The sequence below is a fragment of the Tamandua tetradactyla genome, chromosome 13, assembly GCF_023851605.1.
Source record: "Tamandua tetradactyla isolate mTamTet1 chromosome 13, mTamTet1.pri, whole genome shotgun sequence".
Classification (NCBI taxonomy): domain Eukaryota; kingdom Metazoa; phylum Chordata; class Mammalia; order Pilosa; family Myrmecophagidae; genus Tamandua; species Tamandua tetradactyla.
In genome coordinates, this window is record NC_135339.1 from 48,968,597 (window position 1) to 48,990,651 (window position 22,055).

Genomic DNA, 22,055 nt, shown 5'->3' on the forward strand with positions numbered 1-22,055 from the left:
GGCCCTTTCATGTCCTATACAAATTTCTCCAGGTTCTTGGGTAGAGAGAATCTATTCAATTGTAAGCAGAGCCACTCTCCTATGCTTTGCCCACGGGGTGTGCTAAGCACCCACAGTCTTTGGGTTTCAGGAAATCTAATACTCGCATCCATTGAATTGGGCCTGTCATTGAGTAGCTATGCTTGGAGAGGAAAGTAAAATAGGGAATTTATATATCCGTTGGTATAATTCAACGAAATAGAATAAAAGTGGTTCAGGGCCTTATCTGGCTTAACAATGCATACTGATTTATCTGGATATGCTCTATCATCGTCTTTGGCATGCAACTGGCTGCATCCATGTATTTTTTTAGCAAACGTTTGTTGATCACCTACAGGGCCTGGATATTGTACTATGCATTGCAGCTAAGCATATCAAATGACTTAACCGCATGGAGCTTACAATATACCAAGAAAGATGAAAAATTAGTAATTTCAAGAGTAATGAGATCAAAGAGAATGTAAAATAGGGGAACATAATGCAGGCAGCTTAGGAAAGCTTTTCTGAGAAAATTTTTTATATCTGACATCTGGAACACGAACAGGAGTTACTTGAGAAAGCAAGGCTGCATGGATGGGAGAAGGTGACATTTGAGAAGTGTGTTTCAAGAAAAGAGAACAGTATGTGGGATGCCTCTGGACAGCTAAGCATGTGCTATAATCAAGGAGCTGTAAATAGTCCATATTTAGTTGTCTTCTAAAGATTGATTTTTTCCTTGTTGCAAAAATTATACATGTTCATCACAGAAAATCTGAAAAATACAGACGTTTGCTAAGAAGAGACAAAATCACCAGTACACTCAGTACCCAAAACTAACCATTAATAATTTTGCCATGTGTACTCTGTCATCTTTCTTCTAAATTTATCTATGACTCCTTCCATCTTCTCTTAAAGGTGGAAGGATATGCCATGCATAGTTTACTCTTCTCTCATTTTTTTTCTACTTAATCATATATATCATAAAGAATTTCTCATAGCTTTAAATGCCCTTCCACGATATCATTTTAACTGCCTGTGTTGTATTCCATTTTTTAAAAATATATATTTGTCCCAAAGTGGATTCTCTGGGAAGCAGACTCTGAGACAGAATTCACATGCATGATGTTTAAGGGCAACCCTTGGGAACAACATCTGTGAAATGGAAGGCAAAGAAACAGGACTGGGCAAACAGAGAAGCTTATCTGAATGTAGGATCAAAAACAGCCTCGGCAAACCCCAGGGGAAGTCCTGGAACTCGAACAGTAACAGACCTGCTTACTTTGCATTCTCTGTTCAGAATTCCTTTGCTTCTTCCTTCACTCACATGCTCCATACCTCATTTGACACCTAACATATGCCCTCTCGTTTAACACTTGACAGGTGTCTTCCATTCTCATATTTTGTATGCTGATCTCCACAAATAGCCTACAACAGTGTTCTTGAAGGATGGTCCTGGGGCCAGTAGCAGCAGCAGCACCTGGGAACTTGTTAGAAATATAAATTCTTTGGCTTTACCCCAGACCTACTGAATCAGAACCTCTGAGGGTGTGATCCAGCAACTTGCGTTTTAACAAGCCCTCCAAATACTTTTGATGTATGCTGAAGATTGAGAACTACTGGTCTCTAAATTCTTTAAGATTTAGTATAGCATGGTGCTATGCACGAACACACACACACACACACAGATTCACACACACATAAACATATTGCATTCCATAAGACTTGGCTAACTGATTTTAATTACAGTATTAGCTCATGCTGATTGAGTGCCTACTATATGCTGGGCAATATAGTTCGTGTTAATATGAACACTACCATTTTACAGTCCTTGCACAAATCCAATGAAGTATGAACCATAGGTATCCCTAATTTACAGATGAATGAACTGAGATGAATGAGATAACTAAATTTCCCAAGATCATATAGCTGGTTTGTGCATAAGTGTGAGAGCCACGATTAAAACGACACGGCGGGACTCCAGGGCCTCTCTGCTAACCACTAGGCTACACCGCCATATCCTACAATGGACACATAGGCACTTGGTCTCTACTCTCTTGCTCCTTTTAAAAGAAAGGTGATAAAAAAGAATAGTGCCCTCCTTCTCAGGGTGATGACCGCGATGGAAAGGAGCTGCAAGGATCCTTAGGCGAGCTCTGAAGCTTCATGCTTTTCGGAGCTTTTCTACATGTATCAACTATATAGAGTGGGGATCCTTAAACAGGGGTCCAGAAATAAGCCACAAAGAATCTGAAACCCCTGAAATTGTCTGCAAAGTGTGTGTGTGCGTGTATACACATATTCATTCTTATGGTTCTCTCCAAATTCTCTAACGAATCTTTGGCCCCAAAATGTTCATCACCACTGCTTGAAGCTGCAGTCCTAGAACTGGAAAGACCCTTAGGGAATGCACGGCCCCAGAGTTCCCAAGGTTGGACAGGTGCCCTACTAACTGCATTAGAATTATCTGGCCCTCTTCCTAAAGCGGGCCCAGGAGGCTGTATGTCTAGGTGCCCCAGATGTTTCTGACACTTCCTCAGGTTTTGGAATGAGGGTTCTGGTCCAGTTGTTCTGGCTCTGGGGTGTTTCAGAATTCCTTTAAAAACGTGCATCGCTGGATCCCCTCCTCAGGGTTCCTGATTCGGTAGATCTGGGGCAGAGCCTGGTCACGTGCACGTCTAACAAGGCCCAAGGACATGGGTGTTGTCGGGCCAGAGCCCGTACCTGGAAAGCTGCTGTTCTAGTGCAGTCCCCATATTAACAATTAAGAAATTCAGGCCTGGGCGGGGTTGACTCATTTTGCCAAAATAACATGATTAGCGAGGGAAAATCAAGGTCTTTCTTCTTCACATCTTGCAGTATCAAAGACTCTACTCTTGGGGCGGGCCGCGGTGGCTCAGCGGGCAAAGTGCTTGCCTGCTATGCGGGAGGACCTCGGTTCGATTCCCGGCCCCAGCCCATGTAACAAAAACGGAGAAACAGAATACAAGAAAATGTTTAAAGATGTTTCCCTTCCTTCCTTCCTTCCTTCCTTCTCTCTGTCTTTCCTTAAAAAAAAAAAAAAAAAAAAGACTCTACTCTTCAACGTTAGATCCTTGAGAACACAGCCATCCAGAACTGAACTTCAGAGAAATTATGCTTTTTCCATAGAGCGAAATCATCCAGCATCAAGGTTATCCCTGCGAGGAGTATGAAGTCATGACTGAAGATGGCTATATCCTTTCTCTGAACAGAATTCCTCAAGGCCTAGTGCCACTGAAGAAGACAGGTACGGGGCGGGCCACGGTGGCTCAGCAGGTAAGAGTGCTTGCCTGCCATGCCCGAGGACCCGGGTTCGATTCCCGGTGCCTGCCCATGTTAAAAAAAAAAAAAAAAAAGACAGGTACAGATCACCCTAGGTCCTCCCAGCAGGGCAGGCTTCCCTGAAGCAAAGATTTCTTTGTGATTTGAGGCTGTAGACGAGAATCTGGGTTCTTGATACAGACAGGGGCCCAGTAGTTGGGAACAAGGAATGGCTTCAGTTCCCCCCAGCATCACCTCCACCCCCACCCCATCAGTCACCTCCAATAAACATACAGGGGGGTGCGAGGGTGGCTCAGTGGTAGAATTCTCGCCTGCCATGGAGAAGACCCGGGTTCGATTCCTGGCCCATGCACTTACAAACAAACAAACAAGCAAGCAAATGAAAAACCAAACAAAAATTCAACAAATGGTGCTACACTAAAGGGAAACTCATGTGGAAAAAGAATGAAATGTGACCCCTGCCATACAGCACACAAAAAATAAAAATAGGGTGGGCCACGGTGGCTCAGCAGATAAGAATGCTTGCCTGCCACGCCCGAGGACCCGGGTTCAATTCCTGGTGCCTGCCCATGTAAAAAAAAAATAATAAAATAAAGTAAAAATAAAAAATAAACATACAGTATTTGCTTTTCAAAAACTGTAAAAAAAAAAAAAATCCCCTTCCTTGCCTCACTTCTAACCCACTTCTAACACTTAACCTGTGCCTCAACCCCCTCCTAAATAGATAGATATTCTAGAACATCCACTGATGGAGTCTGTTGAGTAGCCCACTGCAATCCCTGCCCATGGAGAATGCAAACTCCAGTGTGGCACCTGGCATTCACCTCTGCACACTCTATATTCACCATCCAGAAAGCATTTCAAATATTTACAGTACTATCCAGCCTTTGACTAAGGAATTTTAACAACCGGACTCTGTATATACATTTTCAATCTTTGATACATATTTTCAGAATGTATATAATGCTATCTTCCATATATGGGATTTGCAGCAATTGCAGGCTTTAAAAAAATGTACCTTATCACTAATTAAAGCTCACCCCAGCTCCATTTCTATCTTGACTCTATTCCTTTTACTACTCTAGCTCCATGTTTGCTAGACAATCTCTGTTATGGGTACAGGAAGTTACATTTTTATTGTATTTTTTTCTATATGCCAGGCATTGTGCTAAGTGCTTTATTTGCAATAGTATTTAACTTCAGGAAGAAGCTGCCACTCACAGAGATGAAGTAACTTGCCCAGAAAGTATGTGCTTGAACTTGCTAGTATATGCCAAAATTTGCATTCAAATCATGATCTCTCTGCCACTATAATCCATGGTCTCAGCAGAAAATACTGGGCAGGTGTGTGATATGGCTTTGGTGGTAAAGGAGCTTCAGGATTTCATTTTATTCTGATTTGCATTTGTACTGCTTTTTAAAAAATATGTTTCTGTTCATAACAGCTACACAGCTATCTTACATGTCCATACGCTCTCACCTCAGTGCCTTTGAACTTACAGACCCCTCCAGATGACAGAATCATCCTGTATCTATACAGCTTGCCCAGCAACTTCTTCCATGTCAGAGATTCCTTCCCTGGCCACGTCATTTTTTGCCACCAATTGTGCTCTAACCCCTTACGCTGCTAGCTTTTATTCATTAATATTTTTTTATTTGAGAAGTTATGTGTTTACAGAGAAATCTGCAGGAAAAACAGAGTTCCCATGTATTATTAACACTTTGCATTAGTGTGGTACCTATGTTATAATTGAGGAAAGGATATTGTTACAATTGGGCTATTAAACATAATGCATAGTTAACATCAGAGGTCGCTGTTTGTCTTGTACAATCATACAGTCCCACTTTGAATTTCAAGGGAGTCTTGTAAACAGCATATAGTTGAGTTGCACTTTTTTATCTATTCTGCCAATCTCTGCCTATTGGCTGGAGAGTTAAATTCATTTATAATTGAAGTAACTACTGATAATGCAGGATTTTTTCTGACATTTTCCTGGTTGGTCTTTGTCCCTTGATTCTTCTGTTAATACCTACTTTCATAATTTTTTTTTGTAGAGTTTCATATTTAGTACCTTTTTATTTCCTTCTGTATATATTTTTTCATATATTTTATTTGTGGTTATCATGGGGCTAAAATTTAATCCTAAACTGCAGCAATCATGTTTGATTTGATATCAACTTAACTTCAATAGCGTGCATGTGCATTGTCCCCATAGCCCTCCAACTATAATTGCTGGATAATTGTTGTATAATTTGTTATAGTTGCTACAAATTATATTTTTATATTTTGTATGTCCAAAACCATAGATTTATGATTACTCTTTATGCATCTGCATTTTAGAACATGTACAAATTAAAAATGGAGTCCCCCCCCAAAAAAAGTCAAGGCTCTGTACACACACTTTCAATTTTTGATAGATATGTCTATAATTCCTATGATCTGGGACAGGGAGTAACCATGGCAAGTGTAGGCTGCCTCCACACTGTGCCAGCACTGGGGGAGAGACCAAAGAGGGCACCATGAGCTTCTCTTACCATTTTTGAAGCTGTGTTTGGCCCTTGCCCAGTTACTGCAACCTTTTCACTCTTTTTTTGGAGCTTTGAGGAAGATAGCTCTGTCAGTTTTTGCTAGTTAGTCAAAGATTCTGTAGGGTACTGGCACCCTGGAGTGTCTTATGCCACCGTCTTAGTCAACTTGAAGCCTACGCTACTTACTTTTGTTTAAAGCACTAATCACCACTAAAGGTGATAGATATTTGATGGTTTGTATATCTGTCTCCCTCCAACATAAACTCAGTAGAAGCAGAGACTTTATCTATTTTGTTTAAGGCTATATCCAGTGCCTGAAAAAGTGTCCAGCACATTGTAATGTTAATAAATATATATGGGATGAATTCATGAATTTCATAAAAGTAAATGAAATTGGGGACACAAAGAATTTCATACTAAGTCCCGCAAATCTGAGGGGTGGAGCAAAGCAGCCGCTCACCCCCTTCTCCCCACTCCATGCCAGGTTCTCGCCTCTTCCAAACAATTGAGTGGGGACAGCAGTTCCTAAGCAGCACCCATTCATGGATGGAGTTTGTCTTCTCATCCCCATTTACTTTGGTTATGTATGCCTTGCCCTGGAGCTCACAGTGTAAGGAATCTTCGTGTAGCCCTGCAGAATGCGCCCCCTAGTGGCTGATGTTGACCCCGCAGCTCCCTTTCCAGCACTGAAAGAAAATGTATGTACCTACCACCCTTTCAACAAAGGGCCAGTCATGCTGTGGGAAACAATGTGGCTATCATAAGTATAGAATTACCGTATGGTATGGAAATCGCACTTCTAGGTAAATACCCCAAATAATTAAGTGTAGGGATTCAGATATTTGCCCACTGATGTACATAGCAGCATTATTCACAATTGCCAAAAGATGGAAGCAAACCAGTTGTGCATCCACAGATAAATACATAAACACAACGTAGTTTAAACATACCATGGAATATTATTTGGCCATAAAAAGGAATGAAGTTCTTATTCATGTGACAACATGAATCTTAATGACATCATGGCTGAGTGAAATAAGCCTGACACAAAAGGATATGTATTGTATAATCTCACTGATATAAAATAATTAGAATAAAGCAAATTACTAGCATCAGAAACTAAAGTATAGGTTACCAGGAGCCAGGGTTTGGGTAGGGAATAGAGAATTAATGCTTAATTGGTACAAAATTTCTGTTTGGCGTAATGGGAAAGTTTTGGTAATAGATAGCAGTAATGGTAGCACAATTGTGAATGTAATCAGTATTGCTGAATTATATATTTGAATGTGATTAAAAGTGGAAATTTTAGCTTGTATACATGTTACCAGAATAATATTTGGGAAAAAAAAAAACAGGACTGATCAACACAAACAGTAAACCTTAGAATAAAGGTAAACTATAGTCTGTAGGTAACAGTATAACTATGATGCTATTGTTTCATCAATTGTAACAAAGGCACCAAACTACTAACAAAATGTTAATATAGGGAAACTCCATATTTTCTGCATGATTTTTATGTAAAACTACAACTTCTCTGAAAAAAAAAAAAGAGGGCCAATCAAATTCTTACTGAAAACAACTGTGAAAAAAATGCCTATAAGCTTGTAGTAAAAAGCCTTTTAATTTTCCTTCATCAAATAATAACTGTTGCCTTCAAACACAGGCACACCTTATTCCAAAGCCCAAAACTATTATATATATGTATATATATATATGTCATCATACTGCACTTGCTCCTGGGGCACTTCCAATATCCTCTAAGGAGCCCAGGCCTGGAATAGTAGCTACCCAAAACAACAGTGCAAACTGATTTACATCGATTCTTTCTTTGTGCCAGGCATTATGCCTTCTGCTCCTCATTCACTATTTTATTTAATCATATCAAAACTCGCTTTACTGATAAGGAAGTCGAGAACAGAAAGGTCAAGTATCTAGCCAAGATTGTTAAGCTAACAAGCAGTTGAATCAGGATTTGAGCAGGTTTGTCTGACTTAAAAACCCTTGCGCATCAGGGGATAATACGAAAGGTGGAGACCCTTTCACGCCGTTACAGTTCTCGTCTTTGCAGGTGCCAGACCAGTGGTGCTGCTGCAGCACGGGCTGCTTGGGGACGCCACCAACTGGATCTCCAACCTGCCCAACAACAGCCTGGGTTTCATTCTGGCAGACGCCGGCTGTGACGTGTGGTTGGGAAACAGCCGGGGAAACACCTGGTCTCGGAAACACAAAACCCTCTCCATAGATCAAGATGAGTTTTGGGCTTTCAGGTACACAAAAATCGTGAGAACTGAGGTGGACGTGAATGTCCTTGGGACAACTTGGTAAAGAATTATAGCTTCTAGTATGTGGGTAATTTAATTTGGTTGCTATCAACATCCTCAGCCGATACCCCTCCAATTGTCTTAATTGACAAAGGTCTCAGTGATGTTTGAGAGAAGGTAGTGGGGAAGATTGGGCTTCCCAGGAAGAAAGTTGGACCCGGCAAATGGGGTGAGAATGGCAGTTGGTGGCCGGTATCCGGAAACTGGAACGAGAGATGTGTATATAGTCCCATTTCCTTGTGGTGCATGTTCTGGGACTGACACTTCAGTGAGTGATGACAAGGGCCAGTACCCCAAGGAGAAGGTGAGACCAACCAGGCAGCATTAAAGAAATAAGGAAAACTCCTAAGCCATAGGGACCATCAATTTGACTAACACATCTCTCACCTTCTTACAAAAGGATTTTAACATTTTTATTTAAAGTACTTATGGGCATTCAATCTGCTCTTTATACATTTCAACAGAGAAGGGCCCCTGCAGCCTCTTTAATCCTTTCCTTATGAATGAATCTATAAGGCCCATTGCTGTCCAGCTAAGAGTGCAACAGAACATTTCCATTAGGAGGCGAATAACATACTCAGTACTATTCTTGATGATGCTTATCACTCTGTGATAACAGCCAGAGAAAACAGCCGGCTGTGCCCCCGAGCCCCACCCCTCACCCCATGCCTCACAGGTTTGAAACAAGTCCACTCTGCGTGTTGTGAGGGACACAAGCCTTGGGGGCTGACCACACAAAGGCTTGCTTGTTAACCGTGGGGCTGCTTTTGTTGGTTTTTCATTATAATTTTTCATCTAACTTTGTCTTTTCCCCTTATAGTTATGATGAGATGGCTAGGTTTGACCTTCCTGCAGTGATAAACTTTATTTTGCAGAAAACAGGCCAGGAAAAGATCTATTATATTGGATATTCACAAGGCACCACCACAGGTAGGTTCAAAAGCAAACAGGTTTGTTCGGAAATGCTCAGAAGAAATGTAAGCATATGCTGCACAGCTATGGCTGTGCCCGCCTTATCTCGGCCTTATGCTCTCAGTGACTCCAAGAGCCACATACACACACGCACACACACACACACACACACACAAAACAGGGACTGAATTGGTATGGTAGAAGGGAGAAGGGCTTTGGAGCCAGATGTGAATTCAGATACTCGTTCTTCTACCTCTTAGGTAACTATCCTTGAAAAATCATTTTACTAACTTGATCTCAGTTTCCTCATCTATAAAATAGGGATAATAAGGCTTTCCTTTTAGAGAGTTTGAAGTATTCAAAATGTTAATGTATATAAAGTTAGAGTATACATTCTGTGAAGGCAGAGACTGTGTCTATGATAACAGCTGTAAGAGTAGTTCCTGGCACATAGTATGCACCCAATAAATATGTGTTAAGTGAATGAATGAAGCCCTGAGTTCAGGGTATTATTGCCACCTCCAGAGTTACTGGGGATTCTTACATAAAAATCCTTCAGGCTATAGAAATAGAGACCCTAAAGAAAGCCATTGTCATACCTAAAGCACATGAATTTAATACAATAATGGGTAAATCTCAGCCAGCTTTTTAGTTAACTCAAAAGACACTGCTGTTCCTTTACTTCCACACACCATGGGGTCAATCTTAAGCAATTTGATTTCTGAGATCTCAGCAGGTCATTCACTCTTTTTGGCTACTGATACTGATTTGTCAGGTGATTTGATTCTGCAAAAGTTCACAATGATCATTATTTGTTGTCAAACCATGAGTTCCGCTTTTCTGGCTTTTTATGCAATGAAGTGGCAACTTTACCCCTCCCTGAAATTCCTCAGGTCGAATCTCTATCCTCAAGCAAGAGAGATAAAGTACTTACTCTGAGAAATTTCAAGTGAAAAAAGAAGGTGCCATTGAAAGGGGAAGGCCAATGTGTATGGAAGTCCAATGTTTTCTAAGAAAACCTCTTAGCAGACTTTAGTCACATCACTTAAATCTCTCCTGCAAGTTACTGAGCTTTAGCATCTTAAAGAAGGATTGTAGATGCATAGTAAACCTGGTTGCCAAGACTAAACCATATGGCCTGGAGCTCCTGGCCACCAACTTTTGTCAATCAGATATCATGTGTAGTTTAGCACACAGGGTTAACCAAACTCCCAAGTAGGGTAAATGCAGCAGGATACTCGGCTATTTGTGTTTAATTCTCTCCCTTTTTTCTTATTTGTATAAATCTTAATTTTTCTGTATTTGTCTATTATGGAAGATATGACTCAACGGAGCTTCCTGAGCACTGGTTGTGTTACTAGAGTCTCTTTTTCTATAGAATTTTCCAAGCCTCTTTTCAAACAAAAAAAAAAAATATTTATGATTGTTACTCACTTCTGTGGCATTATTCCAAAAAAATCAGGTTAAATTGTGAATCAAAAGTTCTAGGACTGTTGGAACTCAAGAGTGGAAGTGCAGTTGGCCCATTTTTAACTCGTATTTTCTTTTCCTTGCTTTTCAATAACATTAACTGATTCTAACTGATCAGTTAGAACTGATGCTAGTTCTCTCCATGCACTTCATAGAAAGTTCAGGTGTTACGTCTGCTTTTACTCTAATATCCAGAGGCCTTTTAATATTTTCTCTACATTCCAAACTCTTCAGTTTGATATGAACACAAAGAAGCTAATGATGAGGCAAAATGCTATGTCGAGAGAAAAAAGGAGGGCAAAAAAAGGATAGGATTTTTCCAGAAGTGTACCACGGGGCTGTTAATTTGAAGAATCCGAATGTGCTTTGCATAAAAAGAAGTATTGCTGGGAGGAGTTAAGCTGGGATATAATTAATGTATTTCCCAGCCAGTCGTACTGATGGCACAGCTGAGAGAGCAAGAAGAAACAGCAGGTTACTTTGGTACCTGCTTTAGAATGTGGCTGACCAGATGGAGGGAAAGTAGAAAAGATCAATTCTGCCTTACTGCTTGCTCACCTTCTGGGAACTAGACAGAAGTTGTGTGATTCTAGTTTCTCTCTGCCCAGGCCCCCCAACTCCCACCCCCAACTGCTATTATCAGCCTAGATGAAGAGTGCACAGGTTCTTTTGAAATAGACACAGTATTTCAAATGTAGTGACAATGGCCTGGTATGGAATAGTTTTTCCTCCCAAAGTGTCCTCCGAAATCTTCCCTGGTCAGTGGTAATTCCAAGAACTCCTCTCCCTATTTTATAGATAAAGAAACTGAGGCACAGACCAATTTAACTAGGATCTCCTACCAAGTCTGTGGCAGAAACAGGAATTGGAATACAGTTCACTAGACAGCTTGTCCATTAGATTATGCTAAGATTTAGGCTCCAGAAAAGTGAGGGATCAAGGAAAACCATCAAAAAGCCGGCTAATCTCAATGTTCATTATGTAGTCGAACATATTTGTTATCAATTAGCAAGGAAAATTCTCTGATTCAGAATTTCTTTCTTTGTAAATTGGAGATGAAAAAAAAAAGCTCATAATTAAATGAGGTAAGAACTATGGAAGTCCCCAACAAAGTGTCCACCTAACACATAGTTATATCTCAATATACATATTTCCTCAAAGTTATTATTATTGGACTTAATAATTTAATTCAGTAATTTAATGAAAACCTCCCACTTGAAGGAAAATATGCTAGGCATCATAGGAAATATAGAGGTGTGTTTTTTCCCATATTTGGCAGGGGGGTGGAAGAGTTGTGTTTTTCCCCTTCAAGGAACTTAAAATTTCATAGAAGAGTTAAGACATAATCCCACATGCTGACTGAACTATTTTAATAAAATTTGAATAAATATTTTATAATTTCACAGATATTCAAAAAATATATATATATATTGATATAATTCTCCTCTCACAGGTTTTATTGCATTTTCTACCATGCCAGAGCTGGCTCAGAAAATCAAAATGAATTTTGCTTTAGCACCCGTAGCCACTGTTAAACATGCAAAAAGCCCTGGAACCAAATTTTTGTTGCTGCCGGATATGATGATCAAGGTATGTGGCTCCTCAAGTAATCCCTTGTCTTCCTAGAAGAGTCTTCCAGTACAGTTTGCTAAACTATATACTTTGAAAAATTAGAGCCAGTTCTCTGCCTGTAATGAATAGACTCTATTTTTACTTCCTATTTTTACAGGGATTGTTTGGCAAAAAAGAATTTCTTCACCAGAACAGATTTCTCAAACAGTTTGTTATTTACCTTTGTGGCCAGGTGATAATTGATCAGATTTGTAGCAATGTCATATTACTTCTGGGCGGATTTAACACGAACAATATGAACATGGTAAGTGGAACCCAGTAAATTCTCTCATTCCCAAAGCAAAACTGGGAGCTGGGAGTCACTCATGCAGGGGGAGGTAATGACACTGAAGACGGAGAAACAACATACCTCTGGTAATTCAATTCTCAACAAATCATAATATGAAGGCAATCCTTCAAGATGGGCTGAGGCAAGGTAAAACATAAAGGCTTTGTTAGGTATTAACTTCACAGATAATTGATTTAAGGCGTCTGAAAGCAGTTTTACTAAGGTGAATTAGCAGATGAAAAAAGCGATTAGAACTCAGGAGTTGAAAGGAAGAGCTGCCATGCATCACCCCTTCCCTGCACTGGGGGGTCTGCTGGTGTGTTTAAGTCCTTTGATGGACCGTCTGGGAGTTTCGGGGCTGCTTAGGCATAGCTATCATTTGGTGACTGTCACAGGATGGCTTTTCTGGGAAGCTGACATTAAGCTGCAAATAGTGTGCAGAGTGATTTCAAAACTATGCTCTCGCGATAGCATCTGGAGAAGGGAAGGAAATAGGATTTGGCACATGGAATAGCTGAGCTGTGATGCTGTCTCAACTGAAGTCTCAGCTGATCCTACAGGGAGTTGTGAAGATGAAATGACCCTTCAGAGCTGTCCCAAGTTTGGTGAGAAGGCTGGGCTTTTATCCTCCCACTTCATTTAATTCAGGCTGCCCAGGGACTAGGTGAGATGTTGAGAAACTGCAGTTGAGGCAGCCCCCAAAGGGGAATGACAGGGAAGGACTATCTGCTAGCAGCATTCCCAGCAGCTGAGGAAAGAAGTCTTGAATTCTCAATGTCTATCAATATAACATTAGTAGCTACTATTTGAAAAACATTTATTATGTGTCAAGCTAAATTAGCCCCTGTAAGAGCCCTAGGAGAGAGATATTGTCACTTTATAGGTTAGTATCCTGTAGTTTAGTGTGATTAAGTAATTCCCCCAAGTTCACCCAAAAATTAGACAACAGAGCTGGCAGCCCAATTTCAGAGCCCTCATCCATAACCACTCTAGTGAAATTTTTAAAGTATTCAGATCTCTAATGAGAAGTGATTCTCAGATGAAAAATATAGGTGCCCAGAAGTACATTGAGTAACACTTTTATGTGCATATGTGTATTAATGTTTCTTAGAGAGCTGCTGAAAATTTAACGATCTTCCCATTTCTTAGTCTGACATCCTGGGGACTTGACTTGACAAGATGCACAATTTGTGAGTTTTTCTATGCCCCACAAACAACTCATGCTTTGTTACAGAGCCGAGCAAATGTGTACGTTGCCCATACTCCAGCGGGAACATCTGTGCAAAATATTCTCCACTGGAGCCAGGTAAGTATGTTGAATGTGTAGAATTGCTAAAAGCATTGCATGTTTTGTCTGGAATAGTCAAAGGATGCTACTGACAGCCCAGAGTTTATTTCACATTTATTCTGAGATGAAAAGCAACCCTGCCTGTGCTGTTTCAACCGTGAATTTGACCAAGGACATTGAAAGTTTTCAGGACATGGGAGGGAAGGGCAGAGTGGCCTAAGGACATCTACAGTGGATCTTAAAAGTGTGAATCAAGATATCTTCAGCCGACCAAAAGGAGAGATGTTTATTTGGTGCAAAGTTTATATTTTGCGTAGTGCATTTCCTAATGTAACTTGTGTGATCAATTTAGTTGAACACCACAAATACAGGGAATCTTGAATAGGGCATGAGATTTGGTTGGTTTGTCCAGGTTAGTGTGATGCCCCGATAAATTACAGTGAATAAAGAAGTATTTGCGGGGTCCCCTTCGGGGGAAGGGGGCAAAGGGGAGAGGATTCAACTTCCCCATTTGGAGAATTTCTGATACTCTCACAAGCAGTGGGGACAATCAAATCAATAGGCTGAGCCCCCGATCTTGGGGTTCAGCCCTATGAAACTTATTCCTGCAAAGGAGAAGTTAAGCCTATTTATGATTATGCCTAAGAGTCACCCCCAGAGAACCTCTTTTGTAGCTCAGATGTGGCCTCTCCTTCAACACCAATTCCATAGGTAAACTCATTTCCCTTCCCCTCCTACACGGGATATGATTCCCAGGGTGTGAATCTCCCTGGCAACATGGGACAGAAATCCCAGGATGAGCTGGGACTTGGCACCAAGGGATTGAGAAAACCTTCTTGACCAAAAGTGGGAAGAGAGAAATAAGATAAAATAAAGTGTCAGTGGCTGAGAAATTTCAAACAGAGTCAAGAAGTTATCCTAGAGGTTATTCTTACGCATTATATAGATATCCCTTCTCAGGGAAGTACCTGAAACTGTAGAGCTGTGTTCCAGTAGCCTTGTTTCTTGAAGATAATTGTATAATGATATAACCTTTGCAATGTGACTGTGTGATTTTGAAAACCTTGTGTCTGATGTTCCCTTTATCTAGGGTATGGACAGATGAGTACAAAATATGGATAAAAAAATAAACAAATAATGAGGGAACAAAGGTTAAATACATTGGGTAGATGGAAATACTAGTGGTCAATGAGAGGTAGGGGTAAGGTATGTATGAGTTTTTTCTTTTTTCTTTTTATTCCTTTTTCTAGAGTGATGCAAATATTCTAAAAACTGATCACACTGATGAATACACAACTATGTGATGATATTGTGTGTCATTGATTATACACCATGTATGGAATGTTTGTGTGTTAAGAATGTTTGTGTTTGTATGTTATTTTGTCAATAAAATTATTAAAAAACAAAAGTCTCCAGCCACTATAAGATGAGGCCAGAGAAGAAATTGTGCCCACATTCTTCCTTTCAGCTTCTCCAGCAGTGTGATTAAGTAGTAACCAAAAATGCCAAGGGAGTGTGGGGATGGCTAAGTGCCCAAAGAGGCTTTCACAGCAGGCATCTGTGCTGCATATTTTGCCTGCAATCACAGGACTAAGAGATTACCAATCTAGGGAAGGGGTGGTTGATTTTAAGGTAAAAATTTCAAATTTGAATAAAGGGCAATGGAGTATCATAGATGTATCTAATTGTTTTTACTCTGACCCTAATATTGTTCATTATAGGTGATACTATAGAATGGCTCCAATTGTGCTGGAAATAGAATGGATATAAGGACCAAGAGCTAATGCGTAGCTACCCTTGGATTCTTAAGTCCTAAAAATATTCGGATTATAGAAAAATTAGGAAGGGCTTTTAACTCAAGCAAAAAGTTTTTTGTTTTTTGTTTTATATTTGTATTGTTCAATCTTCACACAGATACAGTCCATACATGGGGTATAATCAGTTGCTCACAATATCATCACCCAGTTGTGTAATCATCACCATGATCGTTTTAGAACATTTACATCTATTCAATTTATTATACCCCTTACCACCCCCCATTATTTATTTTTTTTACTCATTTGTCTATACGATCAATAAAAGGAGCATCAGACACAAGGTTTTCACCATCACACAGTCACACTGTAAAAGCTATATCATTATACAATCATCTTCAAGAACCAAAGCTACTGGAACACAGCTGAAGCAAAAAGTTTTAAGAATAATGATGATGACATCTATAAATCATAAATGTTGATCCTATCTGTTCTAAGAACTTCAAGTCTGGTCAAATTATTCTTCAAAGACCACTGCTGTATGTATGGGTGTGTCTGTGGGGGGGGGGGGGGCGCTTATAACCAAAATCAAAGAATTCTGAATTTGATTAAGTTTTGGTCACGATCTCCCAGGACCATCACGCCACACAACTCCAGGGGGCGCTGTCCCACTGTAGCCCATGGATTTGTGCAGAGTACCCATCCACATAGCCTGCTGTGGGCACACTTCCTGGAGTTGTGTAACATGGGGATCAAGTATTTCCGTGATACATTTTTCTTCCTGAAAGGACCTCCTTCTTGCCCTTAGGTTTTCCTGGAGAGTATCCCGACACTGAAAGGAAGAGCAGTCTTGGCCTTTGGGCTCTGCTTTCCACACAACTGCACAATTCCACACCAGCCCCCGCCCCTACCGCAACCCAATACCACAGTTAAATGCCATATAATCTTCTCTGTTTCCTTTTTAGGCAGTGAATTCAGGAGAACTCCGAGCATTTGACTGGGGGAGTGAGACCAAAAACCTGGAGAAAAGCAATCAGGTAAAAATTATGCCTCCTACTGAAAACGTATCCTTCTGATATGTGTGAAAAGGCAATTTATTCTAGAGATGGGGGTAAAATACAGAATTCAAGCAGAAAATAGCCGAGAGACCTCACTGGTTCTCAAATGGAGAAGGAGAGGTTTTTTTTTGGTTTTTTTTTTTTTTTTTAACTACCTCTGTGCACTGGAAACTGGGCCTTCCAAGAGCAAGATGGGGTGGATTTAGTAAAGGGCAGAGTAGCTTGTGTTGGATACAAGAACGACCCTTTTAGGCTTAAAAAAGAAAGGGGATGGTAGAAGGAGGTGTGTTTCTTGGTACAGTGAAAAGAATATTTAATGGTGAGTGGGAATTACTGCTTTTAGCCTGCCTCTGAATTCTAAGCTCATGTGATCACAGGCAGGCCGAATGGATTCTTCAGGCCTCGGGTTTCCTACCTTTAACGTAAAAATTATTGGATTAAGCAATTCCTAAGGATTCTCCCAGGTCACATTTGTATGAATTTGAAATTTGCAAGTAATAAAATGTAAAAGCAGGGTGGGCCACAGTGGCTCAGCAAGCAGAGTTCTCGCCTGCCTGTCTCGTATCCAACACAAGCTACACTCTGCCAGAACCCAGGTTCAATTCCCGGTGCCTGTCTATGCAAAAAAGAAAAAAAAGCATGTCATTACATAGTCAAGAAAATAATGCAGTCAAATCTATGGAGTAAAATTAAAAAGTTGTAAAGAAACCCGGTTTGCTAACCCCCAACCAGCATCATTCCTGTTAACCCTAAAGAACACTCAGGGCTCTACCTGAGACCCTGCAAAACTTACACACACCGAATTTATTTTTCAGAAACCTAAAACTTTCAGATGGTTCCTAGGCCAGATAAGTCCTGAAACCCAGAGATGCCAGTCCCTGCAAGTACATCACCCAATTCCATCCCCCTCTCCCATATTGTCGATGCCCCTTTTCAACATGAAAAAAACTAGAATGGGTATAACCCAAATACACCTAAAGATTGGGGAAAAGGATCAAAGAAGGAGGAGTTAAAAAAGAGAAGATAGGGTTTAACAAATGAGTAAGACTTTTGAATCATTATATTGATATTTATTTTTAGTCTCCAGTGTCTTAGAGCAGCTAGAAGGAAAAATCGGAAACTATGGAACTATAATCCATACCAAACTTTAAAATCTGTTCTGTAACTACTTGGTAAAATGTATTTTGAAATGCATTGCTTTTTTTGTATATGTATTTCACAATTTAAAAAAAAGGAAAAACAAAAACAGCAATGTAAAAAAAAAGCTTGTGGAGAATCAGAAGAGGATATTATAATGCTCTCCTGAGCATGAAATCTTCACTTGAGGTGACTGGTCAGCCGGTGTGAGATGGAAACAAATATTGGCCATAGACAGAAAGCCAGAGGGGGCAGAGACACATCCTAGTCTTTCTTTGCAAGTCTCATATCATACTCAGCATCTGCCTGCCATATATCAACCACATATCAAAGGCTGGGAAACTGGAGACTGGGTAGTGCCCCCTGAATAACAAGCTCTCAGTCACAGGTATAAGCTACCACTTTAAGACTCGTCCTTCTTCACTGATCCCAAAAATATGCCTCTGGAGAAAGCATTCCAGTTCCACAATGTTTTTATGATTTTAATTCATTAACATTTATTGTACTGATTTCTAAAGAAGATGACAAGTGGAGAGCAGGCATTGGAACATGGTTACGGGAAAGGGAGGAGAAGCAAACATACAAAGAGGTGTAATAAAATCATGGACCCTAGAGCTTGTGGACCCGTGACCTTTAGTTCAATGGTTTCACCTGAGATGAGAAGAAAATATCACCGGCTCCATAATCCACCTTACATATCTAAGTTAGATTATACCTTCAACTTCTTAGGGAGCCACACAGAGGAATGAGGGCCTCTGGGGCTGGAGCCTGAGCTCCACTGTGAATTAGCTGAGTAAGAATTGGTCATCCCCATTTCTGTGGGAAGGTCTGGGGGGCTGATGGACTCGAGGCTCAAACAGCCAGTCTGATCTGGTAGTCCTGTTTCAATCAGAGAAATCCCCAGGAACAAGAAATTCAGGCACCCTTCTTTGGGTGACAGGAAGTTGAAGCAAGGATCTAATTTTTACCTCCCCTTGGTTCAAATGACCTCAGTTCCTGTGCCGTAGGTCAGTTTGTGGGTTTCCCATGTTTTTGGAGAAGCCTGCTTCAAGGACTTCCTGTGATGCGAGTCTCTGAAAATCCCAATCTAGTAGGTTTCATTCTTTTGCCTTTCTCATTAGAATATCTCTAACTCTTACCTCATGACACATTTGTGAGATGATGTTTTAAAAAGCACGATGACATTATTTGATTAAAGGCAGTTTATGTGCAAAATATTTATTAATAAGAAGGAAAAGAATTGAACATTACTCAATGCCTAAGGTGCTAAGCCATTCACATGTTTTCTCATTTGATCTAGAAAGTTATCACAGATGTGATCTTCATTTCACAGATAAAGTAGCTGAGGTTCACTGATAAGTAATTTTATCGGAAAGTGGGAAGTGGAAGGGAAGCTAATGCTATTCTCCACAGCTCTAATGCCTATGCACCTTCTACCACAGCTCAGGGAGTATTTATTATATCTGTTTTAAAGCAAATTATAGATGTGGAAATCCTAATGTTACCTAGAGTTTGAAAGTATTCCTTTTCTCTAGCCGACTCCTGTGAGGTACAAAATTGGTGATATGACGGTGCCCACAGCAATGTGGACCGGAGGTCAGGACTGGCTATCCAACCCAGAAGACGTGAAAACTCTGCTCTCTGAAGTGACCAACCTCATCTACCATAAGAACATTCCCGAATGGGCTCACACGGACTTCATCTGGGGTTTGGATGCTCCTCACCGCGTGTACAATGAAATCATACACCTGATGAAGCAGGAGGAAACCAGTCTTTCCCAGGGGACATGAGAGACCAGGCTGTTAAGCATCTGATACAGACAAGTCCTAAAAACATCCTCATGGAAGACAGAGCCAGGGGTCAGGGATGGAATTTTGAAGAGGATATTCATAATTAGAAACCTGCCACATCAGTGGAAGGGAGGTAGAAAGGGGAGGGAAGAGATAGCATATACATTCCTTCAGATTTCCTGCATCGGTACTAAACCTGACATTTAATTTTTTTCTCAGTTAATTAAACTACTCATTGGGGAAAAATAGACTTCTTGTGCTATTATATATTGTACATCTTGAAGGGAAAACTTTGTCTAACAGCCAGAAGTTAACTAGACATTCTCTGTGTCACTGGGGTAAACCTTCTTGAAAACATTTACTTTTTCTATAAGACGTGTTGTGGGAGCAAAGCAAAATGACAAATTGTGTTAGATACTGTAGTCCGAAATCACTGGACTTTTGTGGACTTTGATAAAATAAACTAGACTCTTTTTTTTTTTTTTTACCTTACTGCCTTAGAGACAATACTACCTCAGGAAGCGAAGTTGCTTACAAAAGAGGGAAAGGACAGCGTGGGTGAAATATATTTTAAACATATCACAATAGGACAAAGTTTTATTGTTGGGTCTCAGGGAAGATAATTTAACTCTTATGAGTTTTCCTATACATGCATTATGCATTACATAAAGCACGCATGTGTATTTCAGTCCCAGCCTCTAGCACAAGCTTGTTTGAAAGTTCACAGACTATTGCTAGGAGACCTAATGGCTAGGAATTTTTGGCCCAGTTTTCTGCCTCCAAAAATTAAGAGCTAGAAAGAAAGTTTTATATTTCATGGACACAATAAAGCAAACTGTTGTATATTTAAAAAGTTACTGTCAGAAGGTCTCCCCAATTTGTTCACAAATCTAGATTTCTTTAGAAAAATTGTTCAATGTTCACACAGTTTCAGAAACGACAGTTGTAAATTACATGAGTAATAGCACAATGTTGCAAAATCTACTCTACAACAAAATCAAAGGTATGCCGGTTTGTGTAGCAGGAATATTGTTGAAGGTTTTTTTTCCCTCCCCCTGGGTCACCTGGTAATGCAGGTCAATTATATTGGATCTTAAATACTTTATTAAGAGACATTCAGGGCTTCAGAGTCCATTTCTACACATCCCTTCCCTCACAGAAAATGCACCTGAATAACATGATCATAGTTCAACACATATTCCTGGACTTGATTTTATTAGACCTTTGTTTTGTTCAGGGATGGTGAATTTTCCATTCTTAGAATGTGTTTGTGATCACGCATAGTATGGCTTAATCTGTGTCCACAGCTATGAGACATTCAGGCGTGATTTGCAAAATTCAATGATGTTTTTAAAAATGTATTTATTTCTACTCTGTCTTATTCACAAAGGAGTTAAGACAGATATTCAGTTTATGGTCTCTTACCTAGAAATATATTCCAAACACCACATCATCATATAACTTTATTTCTCGTAACCAAGCCCTTTACCCAAATACTTTACAATGTTTTTTAAATTTTATCAATAAAAATAAACAAAACGAACAAGTCTAGGAGTTGCTTTGTATTCTCAAGAGAATCCTAAGTACCTTCTTGAACTAAAATTTTAACAGCTATACTATCATGTTCAGAATCAAGATGGTTTTTACTTGTCGACTGGTAATGCCGAGTGGTGGCTGGTAAACTGACTCTCTGGGGGTGGGGGGAACCAGCCCTGTGGCATTTGCCAATTCCTTTGGGATAAACCCTCCCACCATTGACCACTGACATCTTGTTGAGGTTGGCTCCCCAAAGCAATATTTACACGTGAACCTCTGAATGCACAAACATGTACACCCTGTAAAAACGTACATAGTTTAAAATCTTCCTCTTAATACTGAAAGGTGCACTGAAGGAGCCGTTTGTCTCCTAGGGACTGAAGCAGGCAGGCCAGCCCCTTTATAAGAGTGAAACAGCTGGGGAGACAACACTCTCCCAGATAACCCTGATCCTTTCCTTCAGAAGAGCCTGAGGTTGAAACATCATATCTTTAGGCCAAAGTAGAGACCCCACTAGAGGCCTATGGCCTTGGCGAACTCCTGAGCACAAAAACCATCATAAATACAAAACTCTCCAAAAACTACCCAAGGAACCATCATTTTCCCCATAAAATTGTGGCATCCAGGTTAAGTGGCCCACTCTCCAACGGTCCTCGGTGGAAGTAGAATCCAAGTCCTTGAACTTTGTCTACTTCCTCATCTGTGAGGCCACAGAGATTACGATACTTTCCTTAGCATTAATTCAATCTGGGGAAATTTTAATCTTCTTGCAATATCCAGTGAACTCTCACCATGCTGAGGAGAAAAAAAATGACTGTTATTTTTTTATAATAGAGTCACATGTTAATGCAAAGGGTCTAGTAAGCAGTTTAGATTCACTGACTCTCATACTTGGCAAGGGATTTAAATGTCATTTGGTTCTAATAGGAATAGGATCACTTAATTTCTATAATGAGGACAATTAATTCTTCTGTTATTAAAGTCAGAGGGAAATAATTGACCTTGACAGAAGACCTAGGTTCGGAGAGTATGCTGCTGGAAG

At 40.1% G+C, this 22,055-nt stretch overlaps 2 protein-coding genes across 3 annotated transcripts in view; one reads left to right on the top strand and one right to left on the bottom strand.

Annotated features, from left to right (window-relative positions):
* LIPM (lipase family member M) overlaps window positions 1–21,084 on the top strand; it is a 35,070-nt gene extending 13,986 nt beyond the window's left edge. For both annotated transcript variants that reach the window (XM_077125354.1, XM_077125353.1), the window contains 8 exons: window positions 3,166–3,283; window positions 7,916–8,114; window positions 8,989–9,098; window positions 12,004–12,140; window positions 12,280–12,426; window positions 13,685–13,756; window positions 16,458–16,529; window positions 19,223–21,084. In XM_077125354.1, the coding sequence (XP_076981469.1) occupies window positions 3,166–3,283; window positions 7,916–8,114; window positions 8,989–9,098; window positions 12,004–12,140; window positions 12,280–12,426; window positions 13,685–13,756; window positions 16,458–16,529; window positions 19,223–19,477 (1,110 nt within the window). In that variant the 3' untranslated portion in view covers window positions 19,478–21,084. The remainder of the gene's footprint in view (window positions 1–3,165; window positions 3,284–7,915; window positions 8,115–8,988; window positions 9,099–12,003; window positions 12,141–12,279; window positions 12,427–13,684; window positions 13,757–16,457; window positions 16,530–19,222) is intronic.
* Window positions 20,921–22,055, bottom strand: part of ANKRD22 (ankyrin repeat domain 22) — a 29,442-nt gene continuing 28,307 nt past the window's right edge. Inside the window, exon 6 of the mRNA XM_077125359.1 lies at window positions 20,921–21,808. Within this exon, the coding sequence (XP_076981474.1) occupies window positions 21,731–21,808 (78 nt within the window). The 3' untranslated portion in view covers window positions 20,921–21,730. The remainder of the gene's footprint in view (window positions 21,809–22,055) is intronic.